The sequence below is a fragment of the Daucus carota genome, chromosome 3 (assembly GCF_001625215.2).
Source record: "Daucus carota subsp. sativus chromosome 3, DH1 v3.0, whole genome shotgun sequence".
NCBI classification, from domain to species: domain Eukaryota; kingdom Viridiplantae; phylum Streptophyta; class Magnoliopsida; order Apiales; family Apiaceae; genus Daucus; species Daucus carota.
Genome location: NC_030383.2, coordinates 52,216,698 through 52,230,623, shown reverse-complemented (window position 1 = coordinate 52,230,623; position 13,926 = coordinate 52,216,698). Strand labels below are relative to the sequence as shown.

Sequence of the window (13,926 nt, the reverse complement as noted above, 5' to 3'; positions counted from 1 at the left end):
CAGGTTGCGATTTGACATAGAATGCTTTTTCTAACACATACAGCGCTTTTTAAGCGTTGTACATATTTCTCCGTCCAGCGCTTTAAAAGCAATGTATGTATTAAAAATATGTTTAAATCCTGACCGCTGGATATTCATCCAACGGCCATGAACTTGTATATTATCTAACAAGTCCCTAGCATACATATGCTAGGGACGTGAACCCATAAAAGAAAGCCAAAAGGAAGATAGTATTATATTACAGCATATAAAACACTGTTCCTTTTAACTTTTTTCGATACATAACTCATCGAGATAACAAGCCTATTTATAGGAGATTTTGATACAACGATACGGTATAAGTATGAATTTTCATCCGTGTGTTCAGATAAGATAAAGATAGGCTGCTTAAGATGCAGTGTATTGACAAATGGATTTTTAAGACTTGAGAATATATAACACCGACGATCACAACTAAATTTTCACATCAACGAACTTGTTGTACATCAATATCACTGTTTTCTTAAAGTTCATGAGTGTAGAAGAATTTTGATAATATGTGATTTGTTTGGTCGTCTTTAATATATCCATCTTTCAGTTGTTTAATAATACATGTTGAATTATCCTCAAATAATATTGTAGGATTGTTTGAGATTCTTAATAACCCGCATCATTTTATGATTTTTGAATATGTTTATTAATAAATTGTAACTAGATGCATTCCTTGCTCGCTTTATGAATTGCCAGTATCTCCGCATGATTTGATGAAGTTCTCGTCATAGTTTGTCATGGATCGTTTTCCGACCCGCTCCATGACAGCCCCTTAGTCATCTGGACTTGAATCATGCGAGTACGAGCCCTTCTTGACGGCGGCTTTCATGGTCCTCCAGATCTATGACCTGATGGACCGGACCAGCTCCTGATATCCGTACAAGATTGTTTGGCTCGAGAAAACGTGGCAGCTTGAAGCCTTATAAATAGGATACGTATGCCTCTTCTTGCACTAACTTAATTCTTACTGATAATGCTAGAGGACACTTTCTCTTATTTGCTCAAGAATCAAACACAAAATCAACTATAATATACATAACTCTTCGCCTTCATCATCTTCATAACATTCTTCTTACATTCAAGCAAGTTTTTGCATTTTTTGTCAACCATTTTCTCCCGTTAGCCCATTTATTTGTGAATTTTTTGGGAAAACATTATTATTCCGCCATGAAGTAGGGCTAACTAGTTAGTTTTCGAGAATAGAAACTATTAAAAATCTAATAAGCATGATAGTGAAGTAACTAAAAAATAAACTATTTCAAAGCCGAATAACAAATGAAGACATACCATTTTTGCAAGTGAGCCTAGATGCAAACCCAGATGTAATACAGAAGAATATTTTATTTCCGATAAACTGACCAAAGTGATGACCAATAAAAAATTAAGGAAAATAGGCAGCTAACTTCTTCACTATATCTGTGTAATTATCAATGTCCTTGTCCATGGCACCAGTCACCAGAGGATTCAATGTTCAGAAGGTAAACACAAACCAACTGTTATAATAGGTACATAAGATGAAAGTGGGAGCACAATTATAGGCGTAACTTGTTGCTTCTTGTGATTGATTCATCATAAGTACAGAGCAACTCATGGTGTATGCCGCAGTTAAAGATGCGTAGGTATTGCCTGGCTGACAGATGATATGTTAATTAAATCTTAATCCAGCTATGCAAAAACTAAATCATTTGCAGATCAACTGATAGAGGTATTGAGAGTCTGACTATCTGTCTTGAAAAGGGTTGATAGGCCATCACACTGATGAGTCAAGCTTTTTATCAGATAACTTCGCCGCCGGGGGAGCAATTTAATCAGCTTTATCAGCTCATATGTACGTGCTTCTTGACCAGAGTAGAGGCACAGCTCAAGTGGGGTTAAACCTTCCTAAAAAGATAAGAAGCACATTTTTAAACATTTATAGATTTATAAATAATAGTGGTTTACACCAGTTGCTTCCGGTTTAGCAGGCTAGCAGCAACTGAAATATTTCAATATACTAAAATAATATGACCCCACAGTACAACATAAATTCACAAGCTATGTACAGCTAATATTGGTGTTCTAATATTAAAAGCTAATACTTGTTGCTCTAACATTACACGTGCACTAAGATAAAATACAAGGGTTTGATTAATATAAACAGCACATGTTCAGAGATGTCTGCCACATAATCCCTGTCAAGTTTACCTTATTTTGTCTAAAAAGTTTCCAGGATATGAATATCATGAAACAAAGGACATTCTACGTGCAAAATATCTTTCCCAGGACAACCCACACACCCTACCTTATCAAGGCAGAAAAACCATCTTTCAACCATCTAGTAAGCTTAAAGAGCATACATGGCAGCACAAGGAACGAAACAAACAACATACGCAGACACCAGTGCAGATAGAGTTTTAAGAGCTAGAAATCTTAATCAACTGCTTTGAACAATAAATAGAACAGACAAGTACCCGATTCTTTAACGTCTTGTCGGCGCCCTTTATTAACAAAAGCCTTACAATATCTGTCCTACGTGACTGCACGGCCAGATGTAATGGCGTCCAACCATACTGCAAAGACCGCGAGAAGACTTTCATTAAATCACAGGTATGCTCATGCACACATTAATTAAAAGCAGATATAGAAAAGCTATTAAAGTTACATTGTCCTGCAGGTTAATATCAACATTGTATAAGAGCAGAATTTTAATCATTTGACTTGATGCCGTGCGTACAGCATAATGCATAAGTGTAGCTCCCTCCTGCGCAACCAAGAATTTGATAATTTGAGAAAGAATATTAGCCAACCAAAAACAAGGTTATGCAAACAATATCAATTAATGGAGGCAGAACCAGTATGGTTCATATTCTATTCAATATTTTGATAGGTACTATCAAATAGTGAGCAACTTGATCGATAGATAGAACACTTTCTACAACTAAAAAAAAGGAGAGTATATCAAAAGTTTATCGTCGATGAAGCAATAACACTAAGGCAGCATAGAGTAGAGCATGAAATTTGACCAGTACAAAGATAACAGAACCTCTCGTCATATGTGATAATGAAAACAGCTGACCTTTGGGGTGAATAAAACAAGGGGACTGATATTCACGGAGAAAAAACTATAAAACCAAATACTGGTATAAATATATTCAAGGTGACCACTCTTAAAGCATTTTAACAACAAGAAAATAAAGTGCAAGTATAAAGTTATCGTTTCTCAGCACAAGCAAACAACAAAGAGCAATTAGCCAGTACACACTCACTTCATCACGAACAAAAGGATTAGCTGATTCTCTGAGAAGAATATTAAATATAGCTTGCTTTTTGCCAAGTATTGCTCTGTGAATTGCAGTGAAACCAGTCTGTGATAAAACAATAAGTCAGGGTTTAGAACATGCAGTAAAATATAAACTTAAATCCAGTACTTTGATAACGTCTGCAAAATGAAAAGCTTCAGGTAATGAAACAGTAATAAATTATGCATAAAAAATGTGATCTTGATCGCAACAGACCTTATCAGGAATATTAATATCAATGCTATGCTTCAACAACTCAGTTAGAAGGTAAAATTCTCCTGATGCGGCTAGTGTATGCAGAGGCTGCCATTTACCCTGAGACCATTCCATAAGACTTATAAGCTGCAATGCTAGTCTGGATACCAGATAAGCAGATGTGAAAAACCTAAATTTATATATCACAACAAAAATTGAGGTAAAACAAGGTCTAGTTCATAACCTACTTTCAGAAATGCGTTTGTGATTTGACTTGAGTGTGTGGGTGGGGGGGGGGGGGGGGGTGAAATTCGAATTAAGAAGTCAAGCATCAGAACAGTTGATTTTTTTTTATTTTTTCCATTTGACAGCCATCAGGACAGTTGATTGGAAAAGCAAAAGATACCACATATTTACTAGACAGAGTTAATCACCAAGTAGCAAAATATCTGATTGTAAGAAATGAAGTAAAAACTATTTCAATTGAACTTACAGAAGTAGCAGATGCCAAATCAGGAACCCGCCTATTCAGCAGGACCTTTTCCTCCCTTGTGAACAGCTTGCGAGGACCTACTCATTTCAAAATATACATAAATTAGTAAACCTCAAAGCTTATACAAGATATTTGTTAGAAGAAAAGCTAATGACAGAGAAAATCAACAAAGTTAGCTAATAATGCTAAGAAGAGTAGAAACTAGAGAGCATTTTAATTATAAGAGATGGAGTTTAGCATAAAATTCTACATCTAAATTTCAGAATACCATGTTTATCAAAATATCAATGCACAATAACAGAGAAACATATATAATATTAAGAACCAGAAGGCATAAGCATCACTTTACAAATTTTAAATAACATAACTACATCAAAGGGGCTCAGTTTACGCAATCAAACACTTGGGAGTGGACAACTTAACTAATATTACTTTTTTTAAACTTTAAAGTTAAAACTGGTGTTGGTTTCAGGTTTGAACTAAATGTTGCTGAAATCCCGTACTTGGGACCAAACAAACAAGTTCAGAGATATGGAACTGAGGGAACAACATGTGATCAGCTTATGAAGCTGAACTTGTTGCAGCTTCTTATTTTTCTCTACTAAAAAACCTGGAACCTTGAACCCTGGGACTAGGTCATAGGGAAACCACACCCTAATGAATTATAGCTCGATATGAAGACGCAGAAGCAACATCTCCAGTTAAACTTTGTTTGTTTATAGCACATTTAAGACACTTTCAAAATCAGTTGATTGCTTCACCATCCACTTTAAATGTTAATAAGTAGCAAAAGGTATTGTCCTTGAACGAAATGAACGTTACATGCTTTCATCTTTTAATCTGCATTAGACAATTATAGACATTGCTTAATGCAGAATGAAGAACAAGATACAACAAACAAAGTATTTCCACATTCACTCACATATAAACAAGTTAAGCAAGCGCCATAATAGATAGATGAAAACAACCATATTGCAATACTTAAAAGGTTTAATTAGTGTCAAATTAGGATGGCAAATGAAGCATGAGGCTTATCATATATTCAAAAATTTTGCATTCGGAGAAATTAACAAGTAGACATGGTCATTTTATCACAAGGCACACAAATAATTAAAATTCCAATATCTGAATTTAGTTTAATAGAATGAGCAAAAGTTTCATTAGCTGCAGCTAAAATACCCTCTAAACTCTTGGGAGAATCGGGAATATAATCCCGACTATTCAAAAACTCAGAAACATCATCCAAGCTGCCACGATATACAGCCATCCTCGGATTTCTCGGCTTGGCTCTCCCACCAGCTGTGACAACCAATCTATCCTCTCTCTCGGTACTAAACTTCTCATCATCAACCTCATGATCACTAGTATCACCCACATTGCGATCATCGGGAAAAGTAGGATTATCAAGAACCACAGGCCTCAACTGAGCAAGCTTAGCATTTTTATAAACCACATACTCATTCTCCAATTCCTCACTAGTTTTAATAGGCTTAAGCAATTCTTTTCTCTTCTCCAACTTACGACCGAATTGAAGTTGCTGGGCAATCTTCCTTCGTTCCTGCTTAGTGATATTATAAGCTTCCTGGGCTTGTTTCCAATCGTCAGGAATCAAATTCTGAGGTTGAATTTGGGGTTTAGTAGAAATCTTGGTGGGGGGTTTATCAATAAAAGTAGAGGGGTTTTGAAGGGCAGGGTCTTCGAAAATGCCTTCTTCGAAAACAAGACAATCGCCAATAACATGTTCCGGCTCATCTGGGTATTCATCTTGGTGATTGTATTGAAATTGATCGAGAGATGGGGATAGAGAATAAATGGGTGAGCGGATTGGAAAGGGAAGTGGAAGATTTGTGGGGAGGAAGCAAGTATGGAAAGTGGTGGAAGCTCTGGGGTTGAGTGGTTGCAGGAGAAGCGGAGGAGTTTGCAAGGAGGAGCAACAGCAAGACGACCACATTTTATCTCAGCGAGTGTGTACGTCTGTCTCTCTGCAGTGTTAAATTTACTTTACTTTCGCTGCAATAAGTTGGTTATAATCGTTGAGCAAATTTGTACTAAAATTTACTCGACCTATAAAACATTATATTAACTTAAGTTGTTATATTAGTTGGTTATAATTTCTAAATAATATGTTATTAATACTAGTTATAACCCGTGCCGAGCACGGATTTGAATAAAATTTTAAAATTTGTTATTTATTTGAAGAATAATATCTTTAAATTATACCTATTTAAATTATTATTTTTAAGTGATATTTAAATTATTGTTATTTAATATAAGACTTTCTATATATTGAAATTTGATCCTACTTTAAATTTATTTCATAACAATATGGGTCCCCGTTCTATGGAGTCCACAAAATAAGAGTATTGGAGTCCAAAATTATTTAAAAATAATCTACTCGTTTCAATTTTAATTTTTTTAATCTACAATATTTGTAAACGTCTGACAATTTACAAGTTATGTTTCACAATATAATCGTTGCAATCAAAAGATAAACCAATTATTTTATAAATCACATAACCGTTGCAGTCAAAAGATAAAATAATTATTTTATAAATCACTAAACACTATATATGTTCTAAAATATAACTCATAGGTAGAATAATGATCTTAATGATTGTTAATGTTGAAAAATATTAATGATTAATTGATAGTTATATATAAAAAATTACTTAAAGATGGTAAATTATATATAAAATTGAATAATTAAATATATTATTTATGATTAAACTAAAAGATTATGATTGGTACTTACTGCGGCTGAAATGCGGACTTTATGAAACATAACTCTAAAAGTATGTTTTATTTTAGTAAAATTACTATGTTGTTTGATGATTTTTAAATTATGAAAATAATATGCAAAATCAACACAAATAAGTTCATTTATAGCGTCTTTAATCTTAAATAAAAATTCAAAATTTTAAGTCGCAATTATTTTATTCATTTAATAGGCAAACATTATATATAATTTTAGTTGGTGTTTTTGTAGATCTAATAGTTGTTGTAGTTGTTTGATAAACTTATATTGTAGTTTGACAAAATTAATTAACTTTGCAAAAGTAATTTGATATCAAATATTTTGACACAAGTCTAGAGTTTCGGTTCATTTATTATATGTTGCAATATGAACAATGACTTCATTTTCTTTGAGTTCCTATTTGTCAAGTCAATGTTACAACCGCCTTATTTGTCTTTATCGCAGTCTTCATTATAGAGTTGTTCCGTATATCAAATTATTTAAGTTTTAAAAAATTAAAACAAATAATTTTGTTGGTAATATATTTTTATTAGTGAGATAATTGTTATAATACAAAATCCTGTCAAATATAGAAGTTTTTGGATAATAGTAATAATTGTTAAATAAAAAATAATATGATGATGGCCAAATTTTGATATGAATTTTATGGAACTGTTTCATAAGTTACATTGTTAGCGCTTTAACTGTGCGGATAGGATAAATGTTAGTATATTACAAAATCCTAAACACCATAGAAGTCTTTTTATATAGTACTATAATAATCTTAACCAATATTGAAATTTTTAATAATAAAATCCGAATCAATATAGAAGTCTTTTCATAAAATTCTAATCAATATAGAAGTCTTTTACTGTCCCAATGAATATTGAGGTCTTTAATAATAAAATTATATTCAATATAGAAGTCTTTTGATAATAGTATTATAATGACTATAAAATTCTAATCAATATGAAAGTGACCAAATTTTGGTACTTTTTGTACTGATGTTCCATTGAAATGTAGTTTCGCTTATTAACAAAGGGTATTGATTTAGATTGTTATAAATAGAATTTATCAGGTTAATATGGTAATAAATAATTTGTATTCAGTGAGAAGGACGAAAATAAACCGCGGGAGATAACGCGGAATTCATTACAAATCTGTAGTGGTTCAACAAATATAGTCATCCACAAGGGATGGCTATAATTACACACAAGTGCTTGCTATGGAGTGCTGTTTTTTATGGATATTGGCTATAACTTTTAATTTTGGTAAGCCAACTAGATTTTTAGCCTTCGCATGGTTGGAGATGCTCTAACAGTACATATGTCTACATTCGAATACAAATTTAATTATTTTCTAAGCTTCTCTTTGACTAATTTCATAATCAAAATTTAAAGACTAAATTCAAGTTTGTCATGTTACAGATTGAATCGGGTTTTTTCAATTTTTTCAATATTTGAAATTTTAAATAATATAATTAAATTAGTACCGGCTAAAATAAAACAATACATTTTATGTTAATCGAGCGAAACATATATTAATTATACATTTTATGTTTTATATATATATATATATATATGTGGTTTCCATTGAGCCCAACTTATATATAATAATAATAATAATAATAATAATAATAATAATAATAATAATAATAATAATAATAATAATAAATTAAATTTCATGAGTAGCCGAATGGAATATTAGTTTAATATAAATATATCATTAACAACGAAATAAAAATATGTCAAAAAGAAAAAACAAAACAGCACTACAAATATTATTTGTTTCTATAACATCCTGACTTTTCGGAATGTTAAAACTAAATTCGCAATCATATACAACAAAATTTATTAATCTAAAATTTTATTACAACAATATCCATTACAAATGCGCAGCAAACATCTATAATCCACGTGTCAAATTTCTCCAAATCTAATATCCTCAACCTCCAATGCACATCAACTTGCTCTTAAATTAAACCTGAAAATTGAAAAATGGATGAGCTACACAGCTCTGCAAGTAACAATTTGACTCACGGTTAATCTCAAAATTAGTGGGCGGTTTTGTAAAACATTGTTCCTCAAGACAATAATAATTTTTAAAACAGTTGTAAAAGCAAATCCAACACAGTTCATATTCTAAAAGCAATCAGAATTTGAAACGAAAAACAAAAACATAAATAGAAACAAAAATCTTATAAATACCACAGTCTTGCTCTACTAAACCAGTGACCGGAATCTTATTCTTGTTCTTTGCCACACTTCATAGTGACTGGATCTAAAATTCGATAATCACGCGCCCTTAATACGTATCTCAAGTTGCACACTTGTGCGCCTACTAAGGGTATCTAAGGCTAGTTTCGAAACTATAGCGTAAATTACGAACGAGTTCAAAACATAGAGACTGTGTCTTCAAATATTCTTATGTCTTATATCTTGTAAATTTCGAAACAAAATTCTTATATTTTATAACAAAAATCTGAAATTCACATAACCCAAAAAAATATTTTTTGAAAATAAAAGTAAGTCAAAAAGTACTTACCTCACTGAGAAACTCAAGAATCCACATCATCCTAGATCAAATATCCAATCCCTAAGAAACCAACTAAAATTACTCATCTTGAACTCCAAATATCTCCATGATTCCAATATGCCCAGATCAATAATCTACTCTTTTGACCCCTTAAACAATATTTTTTTATGGAAAAACTTAAAATATAAAAGTTATAAAGGATGAAAAGATCTTTCAAAAAAGATATGAATCATCAAAAAACAGACTCATAATGAATCGGGAATTAAATAAAACGTCCGCTCATTCAGAAATTAAAGAGAAAAACAGGATCTAATAAGTTTTGTGATTTTGGGAACATTTCGAAACATAATATGACAAAACATTATGAAATAAAGTTGTAAGAAATTTAAAGATCATTTCAAAATATCAAGAATCATCAAATTTCGATAAGATTTTAATTATCAACGAATTTTATAAAAAAGCTGATTTGTGTATGAAAACCCTTATGAATTTTTGTAATAAAAACGAAGAAAAAGGTTGGCCAGCTCTCACGAGATATATAAAAGAACAAGGGAATACAATCAACACAAAAAGAGTCTCAAAACCCTAATTTCAGAGCTACCAGTTATTCGAATAAGTCCGATCCATATTTTAGACCCATTATCCTAATTCGATTTTAATTTCTAATCATAATTTAATACCTTTATTATTATTACTAGTCAATTAATATTATCCTAAAAATTACGGGATATTACAGCGGGCCTTCCCTCGTAGTGTATTGGTTATGGGACCAGCTCATTCCTTAGTGCGGTCCGTGGACCAAGGGATTAAGTTTGACTTGTCAATGGTAGTGAGTTTTTAGTTATGTGTCATGTTTTTAAGATAGGATTTTGGAGAGTAAATTTGAGAGAATTTGGGGACCAAATTCTTTATAAGGAGGGTAGAGTGTTGTTAGGAATCAATAAATTTGATGATTACATAAACACTTTGTAACTTGTTCAAATTAGAATCTTTATCATTTTGTCAGTTGTGATTGTTATTTTACTTATCTTGAGAATCATCAACGGATGGATAAATTAGGATGACTAATTGTAAATATCTAATACCATGTAATTTTGTCTAAGTGAATGTTCAACAGATGAGTCATAGTAATTCAACTAATGAAGGTTGTACTATTTTGATGGATGAAGATCAAGTTTTTCAACTGCTAAAGCTGGTACAGGGTTCGATCGATAAAGTTTGTAAATCATTCGCTGGATGAAGCAACTTTCAACGGAGGAAGCAAACAGCCGTTGAAAGTGACTGGAGCTTAATTCTGACAAGTCACATGGATCGATTACACTAATTTGGACATGGAAGCCTTTTTGGGACAATAAAGAAGAAGTATAAGCATACTTATCTTGTGCAATGCAATCTGGATCAAATCGAGAAGATGGTCAAAGATGAAGACTTCACAGAAGACATGCATAAGACAAATATGTGCGGCAAAGTTTAGTTTAGAGTGCAATTCTTGTATTCTAGTTAACTTTGTAAACCTAGAGTATATAACTAAGTTAGTAGCATCAGTTTAGAGTTCCAAGGCCTTTGCCTTGGAACTTGGTTCCAGATGCTCTCTTGTACCGGGGGTTCTTCCTGAATTTAATGTGCTTAAACCTAGCAGCCATATAAGCCATTGACATGTTCTCAAATTGTTCCATTTTCTTGAGAGTATAAAACTCGTCCTCCGGATCCATGAAAACTTCATCAACTTCCGCCTCAACAATCTTAGGCTTTGTAGGGGTGTATTCAAATTTGACCGAAGAACAATCACTCTGATTAACAGGGTAATCATTCTGGCCATAGTCAGTCCGTTGCTGATAACCAAGGTATGGTTCATCAGCTAAAACTACATCAGTCTTTTGCAGAGCCATACTCTTGGCTTCCATTGATCCACCATCATATATAATCTTTCTCTATTCGAGCTTCATCTCAAACGTCTTCAACTTTCCAAACAATCTCTCCAGAGTCATAATTCCAAATGCGCTTATTTCACGGATGGTCTCGGTCTTCACAACCAGATGATGTGGCATCACAAACGAGAACTTTCTGTTAATATCCTTTTGTGGATATACATGTGTTTCCATGCAGCAAGTTCATTTAACAGCAACATGAACCTCTCATAGATTTGAGAACTAATCTCACCAGTTATAGCCTTAAATCCTTCATATATATATATATATATCTGGCAATCAATATATCGTATTTGTTTTCCCCAACTTCTTCAAATCCCTCCATCAATGCCTCAACAACATCCCACATTTGTTTTGACGATTTTAGACCAACTATCAGGTGGGTCATTGTTTTATTCATTGCTTCAACAATGATGAGTTGCAGATTATGATCATGAGCAATGTACTCCTTTTCGGCTTCAGTGAATTCACTTTTATCTTTAGGAATAGATTTCTATGGAATGCGAACTCCATTTTCAACAGACTCGAGAATAATCTTCATTGGCACATGAGGTCCATTTTATAATATCCCAATGTACATGAAATTAGCAGCTCGGATGTATAACAACATTTTCATCTTCCGGTTGTTATAGTCATCCTTGTCGAATGGAAGTACCTTGATTCCTAACTTGTGGGTCGACATTTTTATCAGATTAAATTACGATTGAATGCTCAGCTAGCTTCTTGGTTTGGTAACAGATCTCAGATCTGTATATCGAATCGCTGGCTTTGATACGAATTGTTAGTCCCAATTAGACGTAGAAAGGAGGGTTTAAATACGTCTCATACCAAATATTCGTTATAAATTCGATTGCGGAATAGTTCTGTTCAGTTCGTCTATCAATCGTAATCAAATAACTCCAACAAGTTTGGGGGATATTCTTGTATTAGAAATAATCCTCGGGTGCTAAAAATCCAACACAAGCTTGGTTGTAGAGACTACAAATCACTAACACACAAACGATCGTCCTAATAGATTTTCTATCTTCGAACCCGGGAGTATGTGTAGAGAGTAAATGCACGTTACAAGTGCTGTAGTTGTTTTCAAATGAAAACACAAAATCCTATTTATAGATTTCAACATCTAACCATGGTTGGCTAAGTGATCCCGGTTCCCTTGGAGTGATCCTGTTTCTGTAAATTAACCATGAATGGTTAAGGTTGAGTAGTGATCCAGGTCCCTTAAATTTAACCAAGACTGGTTAAGGTGTAGTGATCCTGGTTCTCTTGTTGATCTTAAAACACTTAACTAAGTGTGGTTTATATTTCAAGTGGCGCCTGAATTTCCTTGTATGCACACTTGAGTTAGCCACAAAATAGGATGCTTGGAGTGGCGCCTGCAAATCTCTATGGAGGCTGGAGTGGCGCCTGAGACCTCAAGTGGCGCCTCCCGGAGTTGTAGAGTTACTCGCCTTAAAAAATATTTGACTTATCCTCAAGTGGCGCCTTACAATAGACACACTGTGACGCCACTCCATACTTTGACAATATCCTCCATTTTCTAAGTGGCGCCGGGAGTGACAAAGAGCTCCATTTATATCTCACTATTGACCTTGTTTGACCCTAAGTGGCGCCAGGTACACTATGTCTATCCATGTGGCGCCACTTGGGTTGTTGACTTAGCCAAATTCACAACCTCAAGTTAAGTGGCGCCTCTTAGCATCACACACATGTGTGTGTGTGTGTGTGTTTTTATGTATTAATTAATTAACACACACTTGAATTCAAGTGGCGCCAACAATCAATATATATGTATATAGTGCTATTTAAATTCTTTGGCTCCGCTTTATAATCTGACTAAAATCAAAAGCGCTTAACTTCACTTGATTTGTTACGACTTGATCAATTCTTTGCTGATTAAATACATCAAACAACTTCGTAGTACTAAAGTCTTGTGCATCAGTCTGGTTCACGAACGACTAATACTGAAGCAGATATTTGTATTCTTTACTTGATGAAATACTTGATCAGTGAATCCAAGTTTAATGTTTCTTTGAAAAACTGATTACGAATAATCTGTATAGATATACTAGAATATTCTAGTTCTTGAAAATTGATCGATAGGTAATCTTCGATAGGAGAAACTACTTGAACTTTATTTTTCACTGATGCTTGAACATATTAATGAATTTCTTTCAGTGGCTGAATGTTAGTCTCAGATATCTGGATTGTCCGTATGTTCGTATTGGATCTCCAACCTGTTGGTTTCTGTATCATACTTACGTATTGTTTCCTGTTCTTTTGTGGTGTTGAGTTATCACTATTACATTATGCTTTACAGTGTTGTTATATCTGTATGTCTTTGCACAGGGCTGACGTGTACAACTTTCGTCAATGCCTAGAGAATATTTGTAATCCCTTGTCATCGTCTTCCGACTAAGGCGAGCGTGGCTATCAGACTCTTAACTTCCGTCCTCTTCAAGTCTGATTTGTGCCATAATTTTGGCATGTATGTCGTCCATTGTTTTACATGTGTACTTTGTCAATTCATCTTAGAGAGGCGAGTGTCTTACTAGTTCTTGTCGTACATGATGAGATAAATGTAACTTGTTCTTGTCGGACTTGTCATGGTCGTTTGCGGCCACTTTCATTTTTTTAAATCTTGACAAGTACTCTCACACGGACTTGTCATTGTCGTTTGCGACCACTTTCATTTTTTTTCATCTTGACAAGTACTCTCACAGAATTTATGTC

The 13,926-nt window shown here is 33.5% G+C and overlaps 1 protein-coding gene across 1 annotated transcript; it reads right to left on the bottom strand.

Moving 5' to 3' along the window:
• Positions 1 to 1,353: 1,353 nt before the first annotated feature.
• LOC108210447 (ankyrin repeat domain-containing protein, chloroplastic) lies at positions 1,354 to 6,013 on the bottom strand. The gene is made up of 7 exons (XM_017381731.2): positions 5,176 to 6,013; positions 3,997 to 4,073; positions 3,525 to 3,623; positions 3,276 to 3,374; positions 2,672 to 2,770; positions 2,481 to 2,579; positions 1,354 to 1,911 (listed from the first exon to the last, which is right to left on the bottom strand). The coding sequence occupies exons 1-7, from the start codon at positions 5,945 to 5,947 to the stop codon at positions 1,723 to 1,725; spliced, it is 1,434 nt and encodes a 477-aa protein (XP_017237220.1). The 5' UTR covers positions 5,948 to 6,013; the 3' UTR covers positions 1,354 to 1,722.
• Positions 6,014 to 13,926: the final 7,913 nt, after the last annotated feature.

What these genes read in the sequence shown, in the direction of transcription:
- LOC108210447 (XM_017381731.2), bottom strand. Translation starts at nt 5,947, where the DNA reads ATGTGGTCGTCTTGCTGTTGCTCCTCCTTGCAAACTCCTCCGCTTCTC. An exon ending in ATATTAATATTCCTGATAAG is followed by an intron (nt 3,375 to 3,524) that starts GTCTGTTGCGAT and finishes GTTTTATCACAG; the next exon opens with ACTGGTTTCACTGCAATTCA. An exon ending in ACAAGACGTTAAAGAATCGG is followed by an intron (nt 1,912 to 2,480) that starts GTACTTGTCTGT and finishes TTATCTTTTTAG; the next exon opens with GAAGGTTTAACCCCACTTGA.